General features: G+C 39.3%; 2 protein-coding genes across 5 annotated transcripts in view; one reads left to right on the top strand and one right to left on the bottom strand.

Moving 5' to 3' along the window:
- The window catches only part of PEX3 (peroxisomal biogenesis factor 3), a 20,578-nt gene extending 5,760 nt beyond the window's left edge, over positions 1–14,818 (top strand). For both annotated transcript variants that reach the window (XM_056486406.1, XM_056486407.1), the window contains exons 2-12: positions 2,278–2,409; positions 3,707–3,788; positions 7,377–7,420; positions 8,516–8,640; positions 9,857–9,923; positions 10,021–10,075; positions 10,344–10,500; positions 11,391–11,461; positions 12,263–12,385; positions 13,546–13,642; positions 14,029–14,818. In XM_056486406.1, the coding sequence (XP_056342381.1) occupies positions 2,278–2,409; positions 3,707–3,788; positions 7,377–7,420; positions 8,516–8,640; positions 9,857–9,923; positions 10,021–10,075; positions 10,344–10,500; positions 11,391–11,461; positions 12,263–12,385; positions 13,546–13,642; positions 14,029–14,112 (1,037 nt within the window). In that variant the 3' untranslated portion in view covers positions 14,113–14,818. The remainder of the gene's footprint in view (positions 1–2,277; positions 2,410–3,706; positions 3,789–7,376; positions 7,421–8,515; positions 8,641–9,856; positions 9,924–10,020; positions 10,076–10,343; positions 10,501–11,390; positions 11,462–12,262; positions 12,386–13,545; positions 13,643–14,028) is intronic.
- Positions 14,306–25,826, bottom strand: FUCA2 (alpha-L-fucosidase 2). Of its 3 annotated transcripts, none has more exons than XM_056486403.1 (8): positions 25,515–25,603; positions 23,529–23,768; positions 22,991–23,178; positions 21,001–21,340; positions 20,185–20,395; positions 18,664–18,854; positions 17,421–17,529; positions 14,306–16,077 (listed from the first exon to the last, which is right to left on the bottom strand). In XM_056486403.1, the coding sequence occupies exons 3-8, from the start codon at positions 23,133–23,135 to the stop codon at positions 15,937–15,939; spliced, it is 1,137 nt and encodes a 378-aa protein (XP_056342378.1). In that variant the 5' UTR covers positions 23,136–23,178; positions 23,529–23,768; positions 25,515–25,603; the 3' UTR covers positions 14,306–15,936. The 3 variants fall into 3 exon arrangements, with proteins under 3 accessions (XP_056342378.1, XP_056342380.1, XP_056342377.1); XM_056486405.1 differs by having other exon boundaries at positions 23,623–23,768; XM_056486402.1 differs by lacking the exon at positions 23,529–23,768 and having other exon boundaries at positions 25,515–25,826.

The raw sequence follows: 25,826 nt of genomic DNA, 5'->3' as shown, positions 1-25,826 counted from the left end.
AGCAGGTGTTGAGCAATTAGCTGTCTCAGTCTCAAAGCTGCTGCTCCTGTACATCGCTCCAGGGCACGCACATGATTCTTCTTGAGCTGTTTGCATGTCTGCTATGACCTGTCTACATTCAGGAAGGGTCTTTTTTTGTACTTATGAATTTTCTGATACAAAATCTGGAGTTAAAAGGATTTATTTTGGGGTGCAGGGAAAGTAAACAAAAGTAGTCATTTGGACAAATATGTTAATGTAGTGGGGTAAAATGATTGGAGAAATCTTGTGTTCAAGAATTGATCACTAGTGCTAAAATAATTGTTTCTATTTCAGTATGTTAGCTGAAAAAAATCAGTAATCTGACAGTTATATTCTAAATAGATATTCTTGGCAGGAGTTGGTAACTTTTTAGATGAAAATAATCTTGATTGTGAAGTCTCATTTTTGGTTAACAATTTAATGGTGGAATCACATTTTTTTGTATATGGAGCCATACTATTAAAGTTTGCATCTAATAACAGGAATATTACATATGGCAAATGAGCAGTGTGCCTAAAGGCTGAAGTTTCTATTTTGTGAGGCTTTTGGGAAGTGGAAGTGGCTATGATTGTTCCAGACTGGCCTGGCTTGTAGCTGCCTATGAGCAAACATAATGCCAGTATAAATAGCCAGATTTTTTTTGCAACCATGAATGTTGGAGCACAAAGTTGACAAGGCTTTGCAAACACTGATGGTAGTTTTGGGGAATGTTTTGGAAGGTTTAAATAACCTAAAAATGTAGCTGAATTCAAAATCTTGGGAAGTTTGGGTTTGTTTATGGGGTTTGTGTTTTTGTTTGGTTGGTTTTGGTTGGATTTTTTGGGCTTGTTTTTGTTTTTTTAGTTTTTGTAGATTTGGTTTATAAAATTACTTTTGACACTTTCAGCTTGCAGCAACTGTTAAATGCCTCATTTGTTCAAATATTGGCTTCTAAATGTGAAAATTAAATTGTGAAGAAAACTTTGTGTTTAGAGCTTTAGAAGGTACTTTGAGGAAAAAAATTTTAAAATACTTGCTTTGTAATAAGGATTTCTTCTGCGTGCTGTTATTGACCTGACAGATTTGGAGCTGGCTCTCTGTAGAGGAGCTTCGGTAGAGTTTTAGTCCACACAGACAGAAGATTATTAACTTGTACAATAGCCTTTTCTTGCATGGGTTTGTTCCTCCCTTACCTCTGTGCCCCCTCCAAACCTTTCATGAGAGAACACAGGAAGTGCTGGTTACACTCCTAAGTAGAAAACTGCTGCTGCCAGTGCACACAGGAGGCAGCCAAGGAACCTGACACACAGGAGGTGCTATAAGAAGGCCTGGGTGGAGGGGGAGAAATTAATGGAAAGCAGCCTACAGTGGGCAGAGGTGCTGAGGATAAGCTTAGAAGGTGTAGTGGTATCTTGAGGAATGGCTTAGAAAGGGGGGCAGACATGAGAAAAGATGGGAAGAGGGCTGTGGGCAGCCTGGATAGATATCTGAACCCCTGGTGATGTGGGACAGACAGCTGGAGGAAACTTCAGAGGAATGGATGGATGTTGGAAGAAATGAAAATGCAAAGCAAAGATTTTTGGTGTGTCTTTATGGAAATAAAGATTCATAGTGAGAGTGATGAGGGATGATCAGACCCCCAAGAGAAGAGTGTGGCTGGAAAGTAGGAATCAGGTGAGGTAAAAAAAGAAGAGCTACAATAAAGTCCCATTGAAACTAAGGTTCTTCCTGTGGAAGTTTCATGACTGAATGAAGGAAGTGTTGATCTATAGCGTTTTTCTCATATATGATCTTCAGTATTTCAGTTTCTTTCTAACTTCTGCTAATTTTAGAAATATTTTTAAAAATGTAAATTTTCATCCATGTCTAGAACTATGCATTTCTGTTTGTTTTCTCTATTCTTTGTTTTTCTTACCCTGCATTGCTTCTCTTTTTTGTTTCAGTCTCTTCAGTCTTTGTTGTTCACATTGCAGTAGTAGTAGTAGTAGTAGACATTGCCAAAAATGTCTTCTGTGAATGGCAAGGTACCTCTTCTCAGGAAAGCTTCTTCTACTGATTCAAGTTATAAGCTTTGACATTGTAATGAATTTTGAAAACATTCTTTCTGAGTATTGCTTTGCCAATAATTATTAAAATACTCAAGACACCCATATTAAAAAAAAAAAAAAGAAAACCAAAACCGAACAGTGCATCCTTATGCTTTAAAATCAAATAAAGGTGTTAAGGGACCTTTCTCACTTTTTAAAAGCACCTGCTAATATGGATATTTCTCTACAGGAGTCTATTTATTGGGAAAATATGGGCAGAAGAAAATCAGAGAAATCCAGGAACGAGAGGCAGCTGAGTATATTGCCCAAGCACGAAGGCAGTACCACTTTGAAAGTAATCAGAGGACGTGCAATATGACAGGTAAGATAAGGAAATAGTTACTCTTTTAGGTAAGGAGGAGGTATTTGGGATTTTATGCTACATATTGTCAAGATGGAAGATGAATAAGAAATGTAGGTAAATTCAAAATCTTAACTAAATACTGGTGCATATAGTTGTTTTGCAAATAAAGAGAGTCTGAAGAATAGAGTATTAAAGGGATTTTTGGGGACATCTGAACCCTTACCATCAATGAACTTACAAGTATGCATGCAGGTTATGATTTTGTCACTTCAGGACCCCTTTGCCTTAAACTGCATGTGGTACTGAGGTGTGAAACAGCATTTAGATTCAAACAATACTGAATTTACAGCAAGATTATTTTATTCATTATAGCACATTGTTAGTAAACTGCATGGAGAACTTGATAGGTAATTTTTAATAAGAAGCACATCAGCCCATCAGTTTCCTGCACAGTTAGAAGGTGCCTGACTAGCTGGAGAGCAAAAAGTGAAAGTACTTTTTCTATCAGCAGCAGTCTTAGGATTTTTGGAAAGGAGATGACAGAGAATTTTAACAAATTCCTTGCCATTGTAAATACAGGCCATTCAAAACTATATTTATTAAACAAATTAGGCAGTATTTTCTTTTTCTATTTAAATTTGTAATAGCTTCTTGGGTGGCTGTAAGTCCAACCTCTTTACCCAATTGGTATTTAATTTTCCTTTTTGTACTGCTGGGAGTGATCTTGGGACTAGGTTTTTCTTTGCCCTTCTTTGTAGAAAGTATCTTATGTTTGGCAGCATGAATTCCTGACAAGATTTTTCATACTTTGTTCTTATTATTTATCATGTTTTCCATTTCCTGTTTCCCATCATGTAACAGCAGATCAGACATTGTTCTGAAAGTAAAGGATTTTTTCCCACTAGCTTTCTCTCATTTATAACATACCTTTCTCTGGTTCTCTTGCTGGAAAAAACAAACCTCAGAACTTTTTCTTCTCACTGGGAGAAACACAGCAGTGTAGGTTTTTGCCGGTTTTTCTTGGGAGTTGGAGGTGTGTGTATGCAGGATGTGAATACACATCTGCAGCTGGAGCCAGTAAAACCACATGGTAAGGGCAGCATTGTGCCCCAGCCCGTGAGAGGCACACAGGTTATTTCCCTTCTGAGCACTCCCTGGGTTTTCTGTTTGCTTGTCTTCCCAGCTTTGCCTGTTGAGCAATGGGATGTACATCCTATAGCAGCTATTGAGTGTAAGCTGAGGATGGGTATATAATGCAGTTTTTTGTTGATGTTGACAAGTTTTGTTGTTTGGTTTTTATTTCTTTTAATAACAGTACTGTCAATGCTTCCGACATTGAGGGATGCCTTAATGCATCAGTTAAACTCTGAGAGCCTCACATCTCTTCTTAAAAATAGGTAAGACTGTCTTAAGTGTGTTGAACTCCACTTGTTTTGATGACAAGTTTTTTTCAAATTATATAATGTGGAGAGTATGCAGAATCTTGGTTTAGTGTCCCATTGAATCATTAGTCTTAAGGTCTTTTAAAATCACTATGTAAACATTTTGTCATGTTAGATGTATTTTGATAGGTATGGCTGCATTTTCCAGAAATAACAGGAGATAATACTTCATTTAAGGTGCTGCAGTGAGAGCCATGTGTTTTGTTGCAATGGTTATAAGATAGGTTGATAAAAGTAGTTGGAGGTTCTAGTCCTCTCTTAAACAGAACAGAATAATTTCACTGAGTTGTTGATGTTGTGTTTGTAAAAATGTTTATGTAATATTACTAAGTTCAGACATGAGTAGTAGTGGCAAGTATCCAAGATGAGATTGCAAATAAGTGATGAGGAGTAATTTTTAAAATTTTATTTTTGAAGTAGAACAAATAGAGACATGTCATACATTAGCAGAAATGCTTCCCTGTCAGAAAACACCTTGGAATTCCTGACAACTGCAGGAACAAATAGCCTGTTTTTAAATACGTAAAGTGCATAATAGCATACCTTAAACGTAAATTGCTTGGCATATGGCACAGAGTAAAAGTGTTATTTAGGCAATTAACACAGGATTTCTGACTCAGTCTAGACTGTTTTTCTAGTTTACCTCCCTCTAGTTTATTTATACAGCTAAAACCTCAGCTGTCTAGTGTTTAATAGGTTACCTATTCAGTCACTGCTTTTTTCAGTCCAGTAACTTCCACAACAGAACAGCTTGATTTAGAGAGGGAATTGCAGCCTGAATGATGTTTTTATAATAAACTCTCTGAGTATTTGCAACTATTATTGAGTATTATTTACCCCAAACAACAAAAAATTGGGAAAGGTTAATTTTAATGGAGTGAATTTATTTATCATAATAGAAGCCTTATTCAATGAAAAAATTAAACTGAATGAACAAAAGAGCATGTGGATCACCAGGTATGTCATCTGAACTGTTCAACAAATAGCCTGCAACAGTTTGTAATCCTTTGTTCAGTGGTGAAGACATATAATACCTTAGTTTGTTCTCTGTAGCAAGCAGTATTTTATCAAGAATCATCTCCTGTCTCTAAATTGACCAGTTGAAACTGTGTAGGGGTTCATTGATGCACATCTGAGTTCCAACAATAGTGAAAATAGAGATTAGGCTTTTTGTTATTGGTATGCACTTATGAAGTCAAATTTTTTTTTAATGCTTGCTACATGCAACTATCTGTAAGCATGGAAGGCTATTTCATGTGTATCTTACAGTGGAATTTGTTTCTTAATACTTCTTATTTTACTTACACTGAGGAAGTTTTAACTGGATGCTTGAAAGTTTTGAACTGAAATGTAGGGATAATGGACTCAGCCATCAAAGCTTGCTCCACTTTGAAGTGATCCTTTGAAGAAGCTCTGCTATGCATGGAGGTATAGATTTCTTTGCTTTCCACTTCCATTTGAGAAGATCAATCAAAGGGCTCCAGGCACTTGAGTGCTGTTGTTGAATATACAAAGGAGCAGATGTGGAGATCTACTTTTCTTTATGTCCCTGAAGATGTATTATTTTTCTCACATAATCCGTGTTGTGACTTAACATGTTATGGATCTGTGTTATCATGTATTACAGATCATATTATGGCCTTAGGTAATCTCCTTTAACTTAAAATCCACTCACTTCCTTAAATTTGGTGTGGCCGGTGGTATCCTGGGGGTGTAAGGAGGCGAAGTCTTCAGACCTCCAGAGAAATTTTTGAAGAGGGAACAGCACCAAAGACCACAGATGTTCTTGCTTAATCTGTCCTCTTTTTAAAGCCCAGTGATTGGATAAGATAATGTGAAGTCCCTGCTTCTGCAGCCTTGCAGATTTTGCACATCTCCTACCTCTTCAGCACTTGGCTTTATTCCAAACTTCTGGTTTCTGTTTGCATTGTCCTTTGCTTCCATAGCAAGAACGGCCTTCCAAATAAATGAACATGAAGTAAAAGCTGATCTTTGAGTAGCAGCTGAGTCTTAGTAAATTGCAGGAGATGAAGACTGAAAAATTAATTTCCACTGTTAGGCTTAATACTTGCAGACTTTAACTCTTATCTGGCTGCTACCTTATGTTGTAAGGAGAAGTTCTGTAAGCACGAGCTCTAGAAAATGTTTTGATACATTAGGTACAAGTGTAGTTGGCTGATGATGTATTGGCTTCTCTTTATCTCTTCATTCTGCATGAAGAACTTACCCCTGATAAGTAACAACTATAGCTTTGAGTCCCATTATATGTTTTATGTATAGAAATACTACAGTATTTTTTTATAAAGTCCTTTGTTTTGTTTTAGCAAAGCTTTAAAAACTTGCAGAGAGTAGCTTGCAAAAAGTATGTGAGTTAGTTATGTTTGCCATGGATCCATGTCTCTCTTTCAGCTGTTGTTTATTTAATCTGTCTCTTTAGTTTTCAGAATTGTAGAGTTAATAGTTTATTGTATCAGTTTATTCACATTATTTCATAGTGGTGAGCATAAAGAATCTTGTTTATGGAAGTGATAAACTAATGCCAAAGTGCACATATTATGCCTGTAAAAAGAAATTATTTCTGGTAAGAGGTGCTGGGGTTTGGGTGTTTTTTTAAATAAATTAGGTTACTGTAAAATATAAGTTAATTCGAACTCTTGGCTCTAAATATTTAAGTGTTAATTCTGATCCTAAGAAATTAACAAATGTTTCCCTAAGTGACTTTTACAGTATCTTACTTCCACAATTGACATACAGTAGCCATTCTTTTCTGACAGTGCTTAACAGGTGAGAATGGCTGGTGAAAATTTTGGATGGTTAACTTGCTTTTATTCCTGCTACTGCTGTTGTATTGCTGAGATTACCTCTGGATAGTAGTTATAAATGTGCAATGTACTTCAGGCAGTTCAGGTGTATCTGCAATCTACAGTCTTGCTTTGTTGGCTGCAGAATATAAACTTGTAGGAGTTGGTCAGGTCAAAATAGTGAACATGCCTCAACAAAAGAAAAACTGTCAATGTGTATTGGTGTGGGTGGTGCAAGATTTCCTTTCCACCGATGGTTGTGATCTCTTTGGTTTTTGATGACCAAATATGATTTTTAACACGTCAAGCAATGCTAAATCTTGCAAGAATGTAGGACAATGAAATTGTGATCCTGCATTTATTACACACAGGAAATCCTGATGAACTGAGTTGACATTAAATATATAGAATCAAGGCCCCAGAAAAGACCACTGTTCCATCAGTGGCTTTTTCTGACTGTATATTGTAGTAACTCAAAATTGATCATATAAGTGTGTGATATCACTAAATGCTACATTTATATCTTAAAGTTTTAATATTTTTTCTGTGCCTTTATGGTATGTTGTTTATATACTGCTTTCTTGAATGAGGACTTTCTTGAATGAGATATAGACCTGAATGTGATTTGAATAATTATGGTAGCTAAATAAGTTCACCTTAGAGCACTGCTATGTCATTTAACATACTTGTTAATTTCTGAGTAAAATGTAATTCTTAGTATTTCCATTTATTTTTCCCACAGGCCAGCAAACAAGTTAGAAATATGGGAGGATTTAAAGATAATAAGTAAGTGGAAATGAAAAATTACATCTGCATAATTATATAGTGTAGATTTAAAATGTCTTTCACACCATTTAAAACAAACTTTATGCTGGGTTCTTTCAGTAGATGTGAAGATAGTATAACACACATGGCAAACCTCCTCCCTGCCCCTGCACTCTCAAAGGCTTTTTCTTTGAAGGAATGAAGGAATTTTTCTTAGCCTTATGGGAAGTTAGAAGCTCAGAGACCAAGGTGAAGAATTTTATTGGACTTCCTGCTGCTCTGCTCAGTAAAATTTTGGGAGACCTTTCTGTGCCATCGCAATAAAACTAAACTAGTTTCAGAAATTCTATTCTGGATGTAATGAAAATTCAATCAGAAATGTAGGTCAGCCCTTAAATGGCCAGCAGTTCCCTCTTTTTGAGCCTGTTGGGGAGAACCACCATAGCAGTGGTCATGAAGCCTTAGGATCATCATCTTATTTGTTGGCTGATGGAAGCAGTGGAAGGGAAGAAAAAAGTAAGCTCGGATAATTATGCAGTGAAATTCTACCATTATGTCTTTGATTCCTTTTGGTTTTTTCTTCTTTTCATAACACCTTTACAGATCCTACTTTTCCATCTGACTCCTTTCTTCCTTTCTGTATCTATTCATAATGCTTCTTCTACTCACCCTCATTGCCTATTGACTGGTAGCTGATGCTCATTTTAATTTTCCTTCTTTAGCTCTTAGCTGCTTCTGTCTTAAGTAACTTTTTTGACAAGCTGCACTTGTGTCTGAATTGCATGATGAGGCTAACTTTGACTGTGTATTTCCTGGCCTAAAGAAGAAAGATGATTTGACACTAAGTATTTTCCTTCTGGACTAACCTGTATAATTTTTATTTTCTCAAAATTACTTGTGTAATGTGCAAAATTATATTAATATATAACTTTAAATGGGACACTTTAGATGTAGATCCAGCACATTAGATTCATGACCATCTTAGGTATGTGTTGTGAAAACATTTTATGACAATCAGCGAGAGAAATGTGACTGCATATTTAAAAGTAATCAGCTCTTTTGAGTCTTGGAGAGCACTCTCTCCCCCTGACCCATCCTTATTTCTGTCTTCCCAAGGTTTCACACGCAGTATTGTGGCTGTGTACAGCACCTGCATGCTCGTGGTTCTCCTGCGAGTCCAGTTGAACATCATCGGCGGTTACATCTACCTGGATAACGTCACGCTCGGCAAGAACGGCACAGTAGGTGTCTTGCTTTTCTAAGGCAGGATTTCTACTTCCTTGGAAGGGAAAGGATTATTGGGTGAGAGGAAAAGGGCATAGCTTAGGACTATTGAAATGAAACCAAGGGTCCTCACAGGAGTGGGGTATGTGGAAGCATTACTGACAGTACGATATATTGATGTCCTTTAATGGCATCTAAATTTGGATGATGTGGTGATACTGTTGCCTACCTGAATACCAGAAATATTAGAGAATGCCTTTTTTCTGCATTTGTCTTGCTTAAAGAAGACTACTTTCTATTTGAACACCAACATGAAATTATTGCTTTGCTTTGCTTTTTTGTGAAATGGTAATACCATGTGAATGATTCAAGATATGTAAGCAAAGATATGTGTATTATTAGGTCTTCTAAGTACACACATTAAGCAAGGTAGAAGAGCTGTTTTTTGTTGATATAGTGGATCACTGCTCAATAAAAGTAGATCACTCCCACAGTAAGCAAGTACCTGATGTACAGAGTGGGACGGCAAATTGCTGGATGACTCATCTAAAAATAATGGATAAAAGCTGATTAGTTCTCGTCTGCCCCTCTGTGATAGCTCCTGCAGAGAGTCAAGGAACATCATGTCAAGGCAGGATGGAGAAAAGATTTCAATAGGAAGGCCAGAGTTGACTGAGGTAGTACTTCATTTTGTAAAACCTGAAAAAGCTGTTTTAGAAGGGCAAGATGAGTTTGATCTAGAAACATGTTTCTTTTCTGTTAATTTCTCAGTAGAGAAGTGGGTTAACACAGCCAACTCTGATGCATTCTGTTGGGACAAACTGGAATCCTGTCTTGGTTTCCAAAAGCTTCTTTTCTGTCAGATAAGCTTTTATTAGGTTTCAGCATAAAAAACTTAATCCACTAAATTTCTGCTGTGGTGGAGGGTCTTGTTTCACCTGCAATGCAGGTTTTTAAGAAACTTTCCTTTAGGTGAATGAAAAGTGAAAGATGTTTCTGTGCCACTGGAGATGGAAGAGAGATCTTTATGGGTTTGAAGAAAAGAATGCCAGAAGACTTATGACAGATCCAGGGGTTGATGAGCAGGAAGAGTCAGTACAAAGTTGAAGAGAGTGGGGCAGTCTGTTTGCTGAAGAGTATTACAAAGACTAAGGAAATTATTTTCAGAATTATTTTTGCGTTGTTCTCTACTGTTGACGTGTTACAGAACTGTTGGGTTTTTTTCCCCCACAGATACCACTAGCTCCCCCTGAAGTCCAGCAGCAATATTTATCAAGCATCCAGCACCTTTTAGGAGATGGTATGGTCCTTATTATGAACTACCTACACTTATAAAATTCTGCTTTTTTGGGGACTTGATCAAATCATTAGAATAATTTTGACATTCTTCCTTTTAGGACTGACTGAGTTAATAACTATTGTTAAACAAGCTGTGCATAAAGTTTTTGGAAGGTAAGAGCCTGTATTTTTCTGTGGTTAGCTTGTAAAGTTTTATTGTGATGACTGTTCCCAAAATAAAGAGTTTTATAAGAATTGAGGGGGAAAAAAAGCAGGCATATTGACTTTTTCAAAACAATGCTTTTATTATAGCAGGCTGTGTCTGCCAGTGCAAACCCACATAGCTGATTGGAGTCTTGTTACTTGTAAACATGTTATTGGTAGAAAGAGAAAGCAGCATTACTAATTTTGCAATCAACACTGTCATCTTTTTCCTTTCCAGTATTTCCCTTAAGCAGACCCTGTCTCTTCTGGAGCTGGAACAGAAACTTAAAGATATCAGGGAAGTAGTGGAACATAAAGATTTGAATCAGATTACGTCTTACTCTCCCTTATGTCGTTATCTGATGCCAGATGAAGAAAACCCCTTGGCTAGCCAGGTACTTGATTCAGTTCCTTTCACCTACCTTTTTTCATTCTGCTTTTTTTGGTTTTTTTCTGTTTGGAGAAGGAAGGGTGCATAACAATCCTCTAGTGTACTGTGGTATCTGTGTCTTTAATAAATGGGGAAGCCTCTTCTGTCAAGTGTCCTTATCTCTTTAATCTAGGCACAGTTGTATTTTCTTCAGATTTGATAGAAAACAAGTGTCATCCTCAGAATGTCTGCTTTGTGCTAAGAAATGCAGCCCAGTTACTGCCTTTAGCCTGTGAAAGAAGCTGTGACACAGCACAGCTTAACTCAACCCTAAGATAAATTATGTCATCTGCACTTGTGTGCCAGCAGTATTCAAGGAGTGCTGAAGCATCTTGTCTGGTGCACAAGATAACGGTGTGCTGGAGTCCTTTGATGCTTTGGGCTGAAAAATGAACAGGAGTGAAGAGAAAAGTATATCTAATCTCAGTTGCAACGTTAATTTCTTAAATTTTGTGAAGGTGTTTGTCTCCATCCACACCACAAGCCAGAGAAAACTCATTTTTCACTTGGTGTTACACTGGTGTAATGAGGAAACCTGGGCTTCAGCATGTGACTACATGCACGCATTGCTTTATCTGATATGCTGGGTTGATTTCTGTATTGAAGCTTAGAATTGGAAAAATTACTTCCTCAAATAGTCTGGTATTTTCTGCTAGTACTGTTTTTAGTTAAAAACCCTATAGTGACCATTTAAAACAGAAATTATAAATAATCTGATTTACAACAGTATTTTCTTTTATATTTGACATGTACATCTTGACTTAATTCCATGATACTCAACTTTTTTTATTTCTACTCTTATTCTTATGGTTGCTGATGGCATGTACTAATAGTGCCTGTCTTTGGTTTTTCTAGGCCTGTGGACTCTCAGAAAGAGACATTGCTACAATTAAATTACTAAATGAAACTAGAGATATGCTGGAAAGGTATAGAGAAATATGCTGTATTCACATTAAATTCTTCCTCAAAACTATTGTTTATGTTAGACAATTACTTTCATACAAAAAGCTGACAACTTTTCAGTTGAGAAAAGTGACCATTCTGCAATAAATTTTGGTATTTATCAGGTGTAGGCTAGGATTTTCAAAATTTGTGAGCTCTGAAACATTTAAAGAAATAATTCTGCCTTAATGAGATACCCAAGATGTCCTTGGCAGCCAGACCTGTTATCTCTTCCTCACCTGCACTATAGTTATATAGGAACAGAGGAGTACTTCTCTTCTGCTAAAGCAGGACAAATTGAGAGTAATGTTATTGGATTTACTTGCTTTGATGAAATGAGCACCAGTTTTGGCTTATTGGAATTTATTTTTAATGCATGGTTTTGAGGGTGTTGTGAGGGTGTTGTATGAGCTGGTAAAAGTAAGGCTTCTATAATAAGCATAGGATTTGAGGGAAGTGAGGCAAATGTCAAACTATTCTTACAGTTTAGCTGCTAGGGATGTGGGGCACTTTAAGGTTAAGTCCCTTCTGTGTTATTACTTAGTAAGAAATAGAAGTGAGCAATGTTACAGGTTTATCTGAGTTTTAGTAATCTTAGGGTAGAGTTCAGGTCGTTGGGGGAGCTGGTGTTTCATGAGATGGCAATGCTAGTGGCATTTGTCTGGCTCACAGATCACCCATGAGGGGAGCCACACCTGTAGTGCTGAATACTTGCAGGGCTTTTGAGTATGAAGAAAATTTAACCCAGGAATAAAACCTCTTTTGGTATTATTCTTTCTTTTCAGTCCAGACTTCAGTACAGTTTTGAGCACATGTTTAAATAGAGGATTCAGTCGACTGCTGGACAATATGGCAGAATTTTTTAGACCTACTGAAAAGGACCTTTCTCAAAACAGCTCTGTAAATAGGTAAATGTTTTCTTTTGTTGTGGTTCTCATGTCAGTATTGCTTTGGGTTCATAGTGAATTCCAAAAAGGCTCTTGATTTTCCTGCCTTCTTGGAGTTCTTGTGCTGGAAATATTATTCTGCTTCTTGCTCACTATGTTCTTCTCGCTTTGGGCCAACATGGCAGCTAGGAGAATTCATGTTTCCTCTCACCCATGAAGTCACTAGAATTAGATGAGGTTCTTTCCCACCATTACTTGCAGACCTAGAAGTAGAGATCAGACCTGTGTCTTCTACTTCTTGCCTGAGCACAGCACAGGCAGAGTGCCTTTTGGCTGGGGAGGGTTTGCCCTCAGGTGGTGCCTGCTGGCAGATGTGCTCAGTGAGGCTGTGAGAAGGAGAGCCCTCCCCTGCAGCTCCTGAGCCCTGAGTGCCCCAGCCTCCATCAGTTACTGTGGCTCTCAAGGCTCTCAAGGGTGGGCATTGCCCTGATCCTCCAGTGACAGGCAGCCAAAGCAGCCATGGAGCTTTAGGTTTCACTGGCATGCAGATAAAATGCAGTAACATTCAGGATTTTCTACATCCTCCTAGAAGAATGTTTAAAAATAGCTTTTATTTTGAAGTTAACTTTGGTTTTAAGCAGTGGTGAGAGCATTACGAATCCAGAAGCTGACTTCAAATCCTTGAAATATTATTTCTCAAATATTAAAATTAAAACCTGGAATGATAACTGGGTTTATATATGTTTATTTTAGTAACTATTTGCTTTCAGAGAGTTATGTTTTAATTTAAATATATACTATTTACATCACTTAAAATACCCCAAAGTCTGTAGTTATGCTATCTGCCTTAGCCTGGTTTAGTTTGAAATAGCATGAAATTGTAGACAGGTACTTCTGTGATCTGTCTACTTACATACACATGTAAAGACTCTGACTAAACCTTAATTCTCTTGCATGAGGAACAAGTGTGAAACTCTGCAATAGGAACATGAACTAGAATTGAATTGGTACTTCTCTGTATTAAAGGAAAACCTTGATATGGAGAAAAATCCCTTCATACATTTTAGTTTGTAGCCCTTAAATTCTTACTTTTTAAGTGGTAATTACTCCGAATTCTATAATCACAGTTTAGTGGCATCATCTGTGTCAGAGTAGGTTAATATTTTTTTGTTTTTTCATAGTCTTTCCAGTGTCAGTCTTCCTTTAGCCAAGATAATTCCAATAATAAATGGACAGATCCATTCAGTATGCAGTGAAACACCCAGTCACTTTGTTCAGGTAAGAATCTGCCTTATGTACAATATCCCAAGTAAAATCTTGAAATTAATGTTGTATATTCCTTTTTAATAATTTAACTGTATAATTTCAGTGGCTTTAAAAAATAATTTGAAAACAATTGACATAACAATTTGTCAATTTGCATCTTCCAAAAATATACTGTTTTTCTAAAACTTCTTTCTTCTGCTGAACTGTGCAGAAACACAGACTTCTTGTCTTGCTTTGGTTCTGCTTGCAGGCCTGCTCCTAAACCTTTCTAAAGCAGGAGTTTGAGTTGTGCCTGTGGGAGTGCCAGATGCTTTTCTTACGAATCCTGTACTACACCACAGGCAGACTAGTGGGGAATATGTTTAATTAATGAAGTTTATTTTACACCTTTCTTTCAGGACCTGTTGATGATGGAACAAGTGAAAGATTTTGCTGCTAATGTTTATGAAGCTTTTAGTACCCCTCAGCAACTAGAGAAATGACCTGCACATTTTTACAAATGGATGGTGTATTTATAACAAATCCCTGGAGACTACTGATGAGACTTGGGTTAATTTTATAATGGTGTAGGAGTGGCAGACCAGCAGAAAGAGCACTCTGAGGAAAGTGGGAGTGAGCCCATATTTTCTTCTAACTGAATTATGTTTCACCCATTAAAAATATTGAAAGAAACACTGTAAGTGAAGACTCTTTTATTTAAAAAATGATTAAACTCTTCTGTAATTCCTTGGGTTATTTTTATTGCATCCAAAAGGCATCTGGTGGCAGTATTACAGCAAGTTACTAAAATACCAATTTTTTTTGCCTGGGGTGTGTAAGTTTTAGGAAGAACTAATGATAGTGATCTACGAATAGCACAGATCAGCACAATGAAGTAATGCTTTTTTCTTCTTCCCCCAGATTTTTCTTTCTACAAAGTAAATATTTTTCCCCTTAACTTTACAAATCTTGTTCCAAAGCCTCTCATTCTTCAGAAAGCCTTTGCCAACGGATGCATGTTCCCCTTGAACAAGCTGGGGGTCTGCTCTCTGTTACTTAATACTAAAGGAATGTGTTTTTTTAGACATTCTCTTGTTTATGCTGTTCAAACAGCTACACTGTACACATTACCTTGTAAATATTTTATCTTAATTTGTATTAATTTGGAGCCCAATTGTCTGTATTGTAATAAAATATTTTAATGTATAATTTGTGTGTGTATTAACATTACTAGCAGGGAAGAGAATAACCTGACGGGGAAAATCATTCAAAATCCTGACAGAGTTGAAAGAATAAGTTTAACTCATACACTACTGATTTTGCACTCAACAAACATTACTCAGGGAAAATAAACCTTCAGTCTCTACAGTGAAACAAAAATAATTCATGCTTTTTGTTGTCTTTTATCTCCTCTTTGCAAGTTTCACCTTGTGTCCCTATAAATCATGACACATGATGAGTTTGGAAATTTTTCAAGTTGTCTCTTTGCCAAAGTTGAAGATCCCTAGCAACTCCTGATTATTTCTCTTTTTTCAAGAGTTAGTCACTGAAGTATATATTTTGTTTAATAGTCCACAGCAGGCACCCTGGTGACTGTGTATAAACAAAGGCTGTAAACAAGAGGCGAGTTTTACTCATGCAAAATTATACAAAATATAAAAACCCAACCCTCTCCCAGTTTCCCTGTATCCCAATAATGGATGGAGTTACTCAAGAATAGGGACATATAAAATGACTTCCAGGATGAGAAATTATGATGTACATATGCATTACCTGTGTACAGTTATGATGAATTCCTAACCCTTACAGGCCTGTTCTTGCAGACATTACCCTACTCAGCTGAAATTACCAGCTACCATTAGTTAAAGACACCTGGAAAAGTATATTCTTTTCTCCTAAACTGTCAGATTTTACTGTGTAGTTTTCTGGAAGGTAAATTTCTTGCATTAGAGGGTGTACAACTGACTTACATGCATTTGAACACCAGCTTGAGCTTTATTCTTGTCTCAAGAAGTCTAGTGCCTGTTTCCCCCCCACCTCATTCTTCACATAACTTGGCCAGAAACTTGACTAAACCAAGTGTAGAGGTCAAGGTAGGTGCTCAATGTTTTACACAAGTTCAGAGAAACAAACTGTGTGCAGAGGATCAATTATCTAGTGCTAGACTTTGTGAGGTTTGTTGCATTTCATCCTTTAGTAACAGCCCACCTCTCATAGAAAAAGTGAATTTATTGGTCCTTCTCAGTCAAACAAGTAAGTTTAAAACTGGTGATAAGAAAGAGCAAAATGAGCATTCCTTGCTAGCCAGGGTTCCAGCAGAGTATGGCTCAGTTTACATCAGTCAGTTGTAAGGTCCAGCCCCACTGACATGGCATTTGTTGAGGAGTCAATTGAGGTAGAGAAATAACCATTCCCTTTTCTCCCAGGGCAACCCATTTCAGCAGTTCCTTGTACCCAGCCAGTTTCACCTAAAATAGAAAACACACACTAGAGTTAGAACAGCACCTTTCCAAAGTACATCTAAGTGCAATATTGACAAAATAAATATTGATCCATGGCTACCTCACCAAGTATCCTTAAATGCCACTTACCAACAAAATGAGTGATAAATATTAAAGGAAAACATTTGCAAGTAGATATGCAAGTAAAAAACCTGCTCATATTGAGAAGTACTTAGGGCTGTAGAAGGTACATAAACATCTTCTGGAAGTCTTTGGGGTGGGATTTAGGTCTAAGCAGGGATCTAGAAGCCACAGTACAGAGCTTTGCATCCCCTGCTTCCAAACTGCCGGCTTTCCATGGTGAAACTTGTGGACTTGAATGAGCATGACTATTTCTTACAGAGTGCACCCAGGTACCTCAGAGAAAGCTGAACTGAAGAACTAAAAACCACAAATAGGCTGATGTTGTCACTTACAGTAGCTGATGACCTGCTGGAGCAGCTGCAGACCAGTCTCTGCTGCTGAGGAACAGTACTTACTAGAGCACACAGGGTCTAGCTGCCCCCCCCAGAATTCCAGATGCATCTCCATCACTTCTGAAATGACTCTTTCTCCCCTATCATGGAGCTGTCTTGGCACCAGTCAGACTACTTTCATATGGAACTAGACCAGAAGGGGCAGTCTAGAAACACTCCTAATGCATTTCAGCAGCTAATGGACAGGCAGCACGTGAGATCAGAGCGGAGCTAAGCCAAAGTGAATTCTCCCCTTAAATGCACAGAGTTGATACCAACTTCTGCTTCCATTGGGTTACTTGCTACTTGCCAGTGTAGGGGTGGCATCATTGTCCTCAGCTTCTGATCTCCTCTGGGTATAACACACAGACCTAGGGTCACACTGAGTGCTCTTCAGCCCCACTGGGCAACACAAACCTCTGTGTACCTTCCCTTCCTGCAAGGCTTTGACTTCAAACAACTGCACCACTACAGTAATGCCAGTATCACCAAAGTCATGAAGACAGCTACTTCTAAAGAAAAGTCATGCTGAGTTAGGAGTCTACACAGGAAACAGGAGGGGTGGCACAGTTTTTTCCCCCAGTTCTTGGCCTCTTTGTGATTCTTAGTTTGCAAGCTAAAACACATCCCAGCAACATCTCAGTCTAACTTTGTTTGTTGGACAAGAAACATCCCACTGAGAGGACTATGAGGAGGAGGTCCCAAAAAGAAAACAAACATTTTGCTGGGTCTCTTCCAAAGTTCTCTGTCCTAAGAGCTATGCATTCTCAAAGACGCCAGAAACTTAAATAAACAAGATGGAACATGACACATCCTAGAAGGAGGGGAGGGATGTGTGTGTGCTCTGTCTTTTACCTGTGTTTCTCCAAGCTTAGGATGTGGCTCGCCAAGTTCCAGAATCCCAGAGACTGGCCAGTTAAGGAAGATAGCATTGACTTTCCCTCCTTCAGGGCTGAAAGTGTACCTGGTTGAAAACAGGGACCAAAAAGGCATGTCAGCTTTTCCTTGTAAATATTTAGAAGTGATACATAAGAGTGCTTTAAAGACTGGAAAAATGGATTAGAAAAGTCAGGATTAATTCACACACATAACCACCTTGTCAGATTAATTATGCCCTTTACTAATGTACTGTTCCTTGAAAAATTGTTTCAACAAACTAGAGGTAATGAAAACCTCTAAAGAACTAAATTCAGAGGTAAACATCTGTAGTAATTTTGGCACACTGTAACAACTCAGCCATATAGGAAGGAGATACTTGCAGGACAGGGAATCAACAGATAATTGTAGGTTGTATTCTGAAAAACATAGTAATTCCCATTCATACACTAACATGCAGACTAAAGGAATCTAAAAACAGTATGAGGGACAGAGTTTCCACCGTGCACATCTAGTTTTTAAAAATACTATTTTCATCACTATGCCATTGGAAATCTTGTGGTATACCCCTGAAACATTCCTTCCACCTTCCTTCATTTAGTTACATTGCTCTTCAAAGGGATTTTACTAAACAGTCAATAGCTCAGCATCTCCAGGCTAAAGCCAGATGGCCAAATCTTACTAGGAATGGGAGTAAAAAACACCCACTGAGGCAAGAGGGTCAAGACCAAACCCCTGATCGATCATGAAAGTGTTAGAGAAGCTACAGGTAAGAAGGGCAGAGGGGAAGCCAGAGACTGGCTGTGTTTAGTGACCAAATAATTGCTGTTATCTTCCACTTTCTTTCTGAACATCAAGTGACATTGAGTATTCCTTTGTTCAGATAAACACTTCGTAGCAATCTTGTATTTCCAGATTTTTTTTATTTCTGCTGCCCACTAAAAGCAGTCAGAATTACCTAACAGATTAGCCTACACCAAGAAGCAAAAGATTACCAAAGAAACACTTTCAGCTTTCCTTTCAACCTCAGCATCATCCCAAAACTACTCTCTACCTCCAGCTTTATACACATTTGAGATGCAGTCACACTAACAAAAGCACTAATCCACCACATGCAAACCAAGACTGTGATTTCTATAGCACCAAGTCATTAGGGATTTCAAAGCTTCACGTAACACTGGTGCTGCTTTCCAGAGCCCACACTTTGGTTCAGCAGACCTACCAGACTCCAGGTGTGAGTGTGTCGTTCTGTGCTCTCCATGGCTTAGTTCCATAGATGGCCTCTCCATTGACCTTCAGCCAAGCCCCCACCTGCCTCAGGCGCTCCTCAAACACGACAGGGATGCGACCGTCGTGAGTGGGCCCGATATTCATCAGGAGATTTCCTCCACAAGACACCGTTTCTGCAAGTTGCTGAAGTGTTTTAAACATACAGAACATATGGTTATGAGTAACGAAATCACATATTTAAAGTACTTTCTAAAGTCTGCTGTATTGCTTCAGAATCATGAACCAAATGAGTTAAGCTACTGCTGCATGCTGAGATTTTGGGGTCCATCCCCAAAGTTAATACAAAATTTAAGCTCCCATAAAACAAATCTCCACTGTCAATTGTTACATCCGAAAAAAGCCCCAAATACCTTCTTACATCAATATGTCTGCCTGAATCTACATTAGAATCAGATCCTGCAGCTCTTCATCATTTCAACTTCTGCAAGAATGTCATGAGGGTTTTACCAATAGAACAGATGATCTCTCTGCACCAGAGTAGAATTTGCTGCTTCATCTTTATTGAATCTTAGAAAAGCAACTTCCTCCTTCCTCCTGTTTGACGCTTTTCCTATTTTACAGAAACATCTGTAAAACACAAGGAAGCCTCCTACAAAGCCATAAAATTTGTGTTCACATCCACACTGCCCTCCACAGATCACAGACTAAGATGCAGAAGTCTGAGAAACCGACAGCTGGAGACAAGCTGCTGAATTAATTCAAACCTTCTGCCTCTGAAAAGAGGTTACTTCAATTTGAAACTGTCTTTTCTGAGGACAGCACTAGAAACAGATTTGGATTAAGCAACAATAGCAATCAATCTTTCCCTCACTAGCTGAATCTTGCAATTAAATGCATTATTCTGAAAGACTGATCAGTCTTCTTTTCATTCAGGTTTCCTAAGCTTCAAATCTTTTTTTAATACCTCAGACTAGTAAGGAAATCAATGTTCTAACAACACCAGTTGTCCCCTTCTGGTAGTGTTTACCCCCATGTTTGTACGGAAAATTTCTCGCTACAAAGTAAAACTACTGCTGAGTCATAAACTGTTTATATATGTAAAGGGAAAAAGATGTAGCAGGAGTTCCTAAACAGGAGCTGTGAAACTGCAACTGTTTGATTCTCATCAGCTTGCACATGCAGTCATGGAGAAACCTAGTAGAAAAGTTAAGGATGAGACTGTCCAGATCAGTCCTTGGCCAGTTACTCACAGGAGAAATGGCTTCTAAGAAACTGAGTTTTTACTAGAAATTTACTGTAGAAAAAACTAAGAGAAAGTTTAAGAATTACATGGATATTACATCCTGCCAGCATTAGGCTGGAAATTAACAAAATTATTTATTATTTCACTGACTCACTGTTGACTTAAAATCATCTTATTCATAAAAATAGGTACACGATCGAACTGTTAAGGAGCACAACATAACAATCAGGAGAGAGAACGGGGAGAGGCAGCAGCTGCCAGCCCAGGTACCTGCAGCAAGTCCTCGATGGCGAGGTAGTCGGGGAGCCGCGCGTCCCTGCGGTACCCCCAGGAGCTGCGGTCGATGCTCATGCAGTTCTCCCACTTGTGGGGCAGCAGGTGCCCCGGGTTGTAGCGGTCGCTGCACGTGTAGAAGCCGCCGTGGGCACAGATGCTGCCAGCTCCCCAGCGGTCATTGGTCACCACTGTGTCCCGGACTGGGCTGGGAACAGAGGAGTTTTATTACTTTTGTCCTATAAAACCGCGTAATCCCTTCCCACACACACATCCCTCCCAGGAACTAACATTTTGGATGACTTCTGTACTATTAATTTATTACAATAAGATTAAGTGCAATGTCAGGAATTCTACTCTCATGCTTTGCTAATAAAAGGTCCAGATCAGAATTTCTTAGGGAAATAAGCTCCAGACTTTTACAGGAGCTCTGCCAGAAATCACTCTGAGCCTCATATCCTCTACCAGATGTTCAGTCTGTGATGACAATGTACCCATATTCTCAAACTGTCCTGCTACCTTGTGTTTTTGTGCAACAGCAAATATTTAGGGAAGACTATGATTAAGCAGCATAGCCAATACCATCTTAAATGATTAATTTGCAAATGTGTTTAAAAAATACAAAACAGTCTTTTTCTAAACCCAGCTTTGATAGTTCTAGGAAAGATCTGGATTCTGTATTTCAGGAGAATTAATACTTTGTTAAGTTCTCTGAATTAGAAGTAGCAGGTTCCACAAAATAGCCAGAAAATGAAACAACCTAGACATAGAGCAGAATTCCAGATAAGGAGCTAAACCAGCATCATTATGTACCTGTCATTATACAGCCAAGCCAAGAAACCAGTGCTGTTCCAGTAAGTATCTGGAGCATTTCCATCCCCATCAGACCAAATTATTTCTGGCTGGTACTTAGTCACAATTTCATAGAGTTCTGGTAATGATTTACTGGTTGGAAACTTTCTCGTCTTAAAGGCATTGGTGGCATCCTCAAGGAAGAGAGGATTGAACCATTCAAACAGGGAATGGTATAATCCAAAATGCAAGTCAGTTCTGTTTCTAACAGATGTTGCTAGTTCAGCAACAAGATCTCGCTTTGGTCCCACATCAACAGCATTCCAGTTCCAAGAATATTTGGACCCCCACAAAGTAAAGCCTAAAAAGAGAAAAATCACAGGGTAAGAAAGAAAAGAAGAAGAGAGGACATTAGAGTTCTTCTTTCTGGAAAATGGTTGGAAGTGCTGCAAAAAATAAAATAATAAAAATTATATATGTAATAGCTTTGTTGTCATAGTAGTAAGTGTGCCTATAACCAGTTATGCACAATGGTAGTAGTTTTAACAAAGAACACCATGTATTTTTTTATACATACACATATACATTTATATTTCCCAATTCTCTACTGCTTAGGATAATTATTCATTCTCTTTAATTATTCAGTCTATTCATATGTCCAAATTAAATTAACTAAATTACTTTTAAGGCCCTTTCCAACACAAGGCATTCTCTAACTCTAGGACTCTGAAATTAACCAAAAATACAGCAGATTTTGAGGCATCACATCAAATGTGAACTGTAAATACACAATCAGCCAAGTGGAAGACAGAATTGTTTCTCAGCTGCAGAAAGACCCAAGCTATCATTTGCATTCAAAGACTGTTCTCTTTTCTGTTTCCCTCTTATGCAAATATTCACTTTTTGTTTGCCTTCATATTTATAACAGCTCAATCAACTACTCTGTACAAGGAGAGGGCAAAAACTCCTGAAACAGCTTTTAAAACGTCAGTCTTAAATATCAGGAGGGATTTGACCTTTCAGACATCTACCAGTCCAGCACAAGCACTTCCAAATACTACTGCACTGCAGACTCAGACCACTGCCAGAGGAGCTCCACTCTCACCTTCTAACCCCTTTATACTCGCTGTCTAATAAATCGTGCTATTTTTGTCAACTAGGTACATGCAGTTATACTGACTAAACAACATAAAAATTCATGCACACGGCTATTGGACAGACTAAATGAATCCTGGTTCATTTGAAGTCACTGGGAATTTCACCACAAGTATTATCAAGATCAAGAATTACATGTGTCAGAGCTGAGATTAAAACTGACACAAGTTGCCAGCCTTGAACCCACATTCCACAAAGACCAACATTTCTTAGATGTATTGTAGTATATCTTAATATTTTATATTCTCTTTGCTACTGTATTTCCTTCCAGAAGTTTTCTTTTTATTTACTTTTCTCTGCAAAGCATCTTATAATTACAGTGCTAAAAAATCCTGTGCCTGTAAAGCTACAGATGTGGTTCAAGGTTTTGGCTTCCGTGCACCATATCAGGAAGAGCTGGAGCTTCCTAAATCTGAAGTTGACTCCTAAATTCCTTGGAGAAACCAAGGGAGTTTGTGGACTGCCTGCTCACAGCAGCCCTCCAAATGTTAAACAGTGCAGAATTCACTTTCATGGTTCCTTCAGCAATAAATTGCACAGAAATAAAAAATAAATTATGGCCACTGCAGGAAGCTCCACTGCCACCATCACTTTAGGCTGTCTGACCTACAGCAAGAGAACAGTGGCACAATCTATTGTTCCTCTTATGCAAACTCCATGGTCACAGCTTTTGTGTAAGAGTCAGGAAAACACCTGCACATTTCTTGGGTGGTTCTTGTTTCCTTTTTGGCTGTGGAGGGGCTGGTAAGCCTGCCTAGCTTTCTCTATGTCTCTTAGAAGGCAGGAAAGTCACCTGATTTTTTCATCTGTTGACAAAAATGCAGCAATTACTAACATTCAGAAAGCTTCTGCTTACCCTCATGATGTTTTGAAGTCAAGACAACATATTTTGCCCCTGAAGCCTTCAGAATATCTGCCCACTGGTTGGCATCAAAGAATTCTGCTGTAAACAAAGGACCAAAATCTTCATAGCTGAAGCCAGGTGGGTAGTTTGTGTCCATAAACTTCACATAGGGCTCTCTCTTTTCCTTCTGCCAGTACCACCTACAAAATACAGAACAAAGCATGAGAGGTACAACTACTGAGAGGTAGAAGCATTGGAGGTATATGACAGTGGCAATAAGACAAAATTGCTCCAGAAGGGAATTGATTAGCAAAGATTTCCTTTTTTTTTTCTATCTTATTTGTCCATGTTCTACATCTTTGCAATTCACTTTGAAATGTCTCAGGATTTCATTTGAAGCAATGAAAAAAGCAGCTATACTTTGAGAATGGAAAAATGACAGTCTTGGTCAATACTCAAATTTCAAAACTGTACAAGGGACTACAGACAGTCTGTGTAAGCAGCTCAGGTGACAAGAGAAACGCTTTTTTCCTGGACTTGCATGACTCACCTCCTCAAGTCACACTTCAGCCATCAGGCCTCTCTGCTCTGCCTCCAACACTGCAATCCCTACCATCCACAAACATGGGGATCATCAGCTTTACCTCTCTGACAGTCCTGAGTCCTCTACACTTCAGTTGAGTGACCCAGAGAGAGCTGTGACCAGGTCACTGCAGCTTCTGCACACCTGAGGCTTGCAAGCAAAGGCACTCTGCTAGAAGAATGCACATCCTCCAGCCAAATTTTGTCCCTGCAAGAAAGCCACACACTTAGAAATGCACCTCTGTCACCTTTCTATGAATGAAACCAAACAGCAAAAATCCTCCTGTCAAATTTAGGCATATATGAAAACAGATTGTAAGTGAAGGAATAAAACAGGCCAGAATTTGAAAGTTAAAATCAGTTTCTCTCTCCTGTCCTGAGCTGGTCTTGGACCTCAGTTCTCTAAGACCAGAGTGTGAATATTGTTGCAACCTTTCCAAAAACACTTCAACATAAACCAACACAATCTCTGGCAGCCAACAGGGGAAAAAAACTTAGAAGAAAGAGGCTGAGACAGCTTTCCTCATTGAAAGAGCCAGGGGCAGAGGAAACAACAACAATAAAGCAAAACAAACAAACTTTTAAAATAAAAACAAACAAAAAACCCCTTTGATTTCAAAGTAAGTAATTTCTTAAGAAGTAACAGCCTTGCTTCTCTCCTACAGTCAAATGGTTTGCTAACATGAACACTTCCTTGCTGACACAATTATATTCTAGAAACATCCTTACCAAAGCTGTGGAGCTCTGAGGGCAGGTACACAGGATGGGTGATAATAGTTTATGACCTTCCATTTGAAGCTGCTAATACAGGACCTCAGCCATCTGACTGGAAATGCTATCAGAGGCCCTGAAGTAGCTCTATACCCACACCTGCCATGGGATAGATTACAGGAATATAAAAAGCAATTAGAGTTTTGGGGTCAAAAACCAAATGCTTGATCCTGAGTCTGTACACCACTATCAGAGCACAGCACTCTGAGTGAGGCTTATACCCAAATCTGGTTCTGTCCCACCCCTCTAAAAGGAATTTATTAGTATATGTAGTCCCCATTAAAAACCTGCTGAAATGCTTGAACTTAATTCTGAAAAGGACAGGTGTTAGAAAGCATTGGTTTGATCAAATACATGTTGGCTTGTTTTGCAAATACTATGATTAAGGTTCACCATAGCTCTGCCACAAAGCTACCCTTATGTTCATAGTGTAAATAATAATGTCTCATTTGAAGTGTCACAGGAAGCACTTGGTAGGGCATGGAAAGGTGACAGCAAAAACATGCTTACAGCCAAAGAAAGGGCCTAAACCAGTGAACACTCAGAACAAAGATTTCACTGAGCCTCTGAACTAAAATCATCTGAAGAATCAGAGCTTTGGGTTCTCTTAAGTGCAAAGCACTCTTGGACAATAGTAATAACGATTAAAAAAAAAAACCTCATCAGCACAAAATGAGCACAAGAAAACAACAACAAAGTTGCTCGTCAAGTAAGGGTAGCCACGGGCTCCTGCTCCGCACAGGGCTCCAGCAGCGGTACAAGGCTGCTCCGGAGGCTGGGAGATCCCACACGCCTGTCCCCACAAGGGAGAACTCCTTCACCCATCCCGTCACGGTGGTCCCGGAGGGTCTCTGCCTCTCCACCAAGCACCTCTGTCACCAACGCCGCTGCGCTGCAAAGCCCTTCTCTCAGCTCTACCAGCTCTCTGCTCAATCGAGTCCCTTCAGCCAAGGCATTCGGGAGTTTGGGGCTGGGCACACAGGTGCTCACACACACCAGAAGCACTTTAAACTCGGCTTCCTCCGCGGGGTCCGAGCCCTGGGGTGCACGGGGAGCCCTTCCCGCACAGCTGAGCTGCACGGCCAGCCTGAGGGGCTCCAACCCAAGCCAGGCTCTAACAGGGGCACCGCACCACCCCCGCCTGCCCGCGGGCACGGCCCGGGCCGCCCGGCCTGCCGCTCACCAGAACCACTCGCTGCCGAAGCTGGGCACCGAGAACACGCCCCAGTGGATGAAGACGCCGAACTTCGCCTCGTCAAACCAGGCGGGCAGCGGCCGGGCGTCCAGCGAGCCCCAGGTGGGCTCGTAGCGGGGCCGGGCCTGCAGCAGCCCGGGCAGCGCCAGCCCCAGCAGCAGGGCCAGCGCAGCGCCCGGGCCCGACATGGCGGCGGCGGGGCTGGGCCGGACACGGCTCCGCGGGCCGCCGGACCGGGCTGGGCTGGAAAAGGAAAGGGAAGGGAAAAGAAGGGGGCACCGGCGGGGCGGGCTCGGGCTG

This window comes from Oenanthe melanoleuca, chromosome 3 (assembly GCF_029582105.1).
Source record: "Oenanthe melanoleuca isolate GR-GAL-2019-014 chromosome 3, OMel1.0, whole genome shotgun sequence".
NCBI classification, from domain to species: Eukaryota; Metazoa; Chordata; class Aves; order Passeriformes; family Muscicapidae; genus Oenanthe; species Oenanthe melanoleuca.
Note: the sequence above shows the minus strand (reverse complement) of the source record. Positions and strands in the feature narration are given on the sequence as shown.

Excerpts from the sequence above, each read along its gene's own strand:
- FUCA2 (XM_056486402.1), bottom strand. The coding sequence starts at position 25,714 with ATGTCGGGCCCGGGCGCTGCGCTGGCCCTGCTGCTGGGGCTGGCGCTG. Across the intron at positions 23,179-25,514 it reads TTCGGCAGCGAGTGGTTCTG|GTGGTACTGGCAGAAGGAAA; the intron begins GTGAGCGGCAGG and ends TGTATTTTGTAG. Across the intron at positions 20,396-21,000 it reads GCTTGGCTGTATAATGACAG|CCCAGTCCGGGACACAGTGG; the intron begins GTACATAATGAT and ends CTCTGTTCCCAG.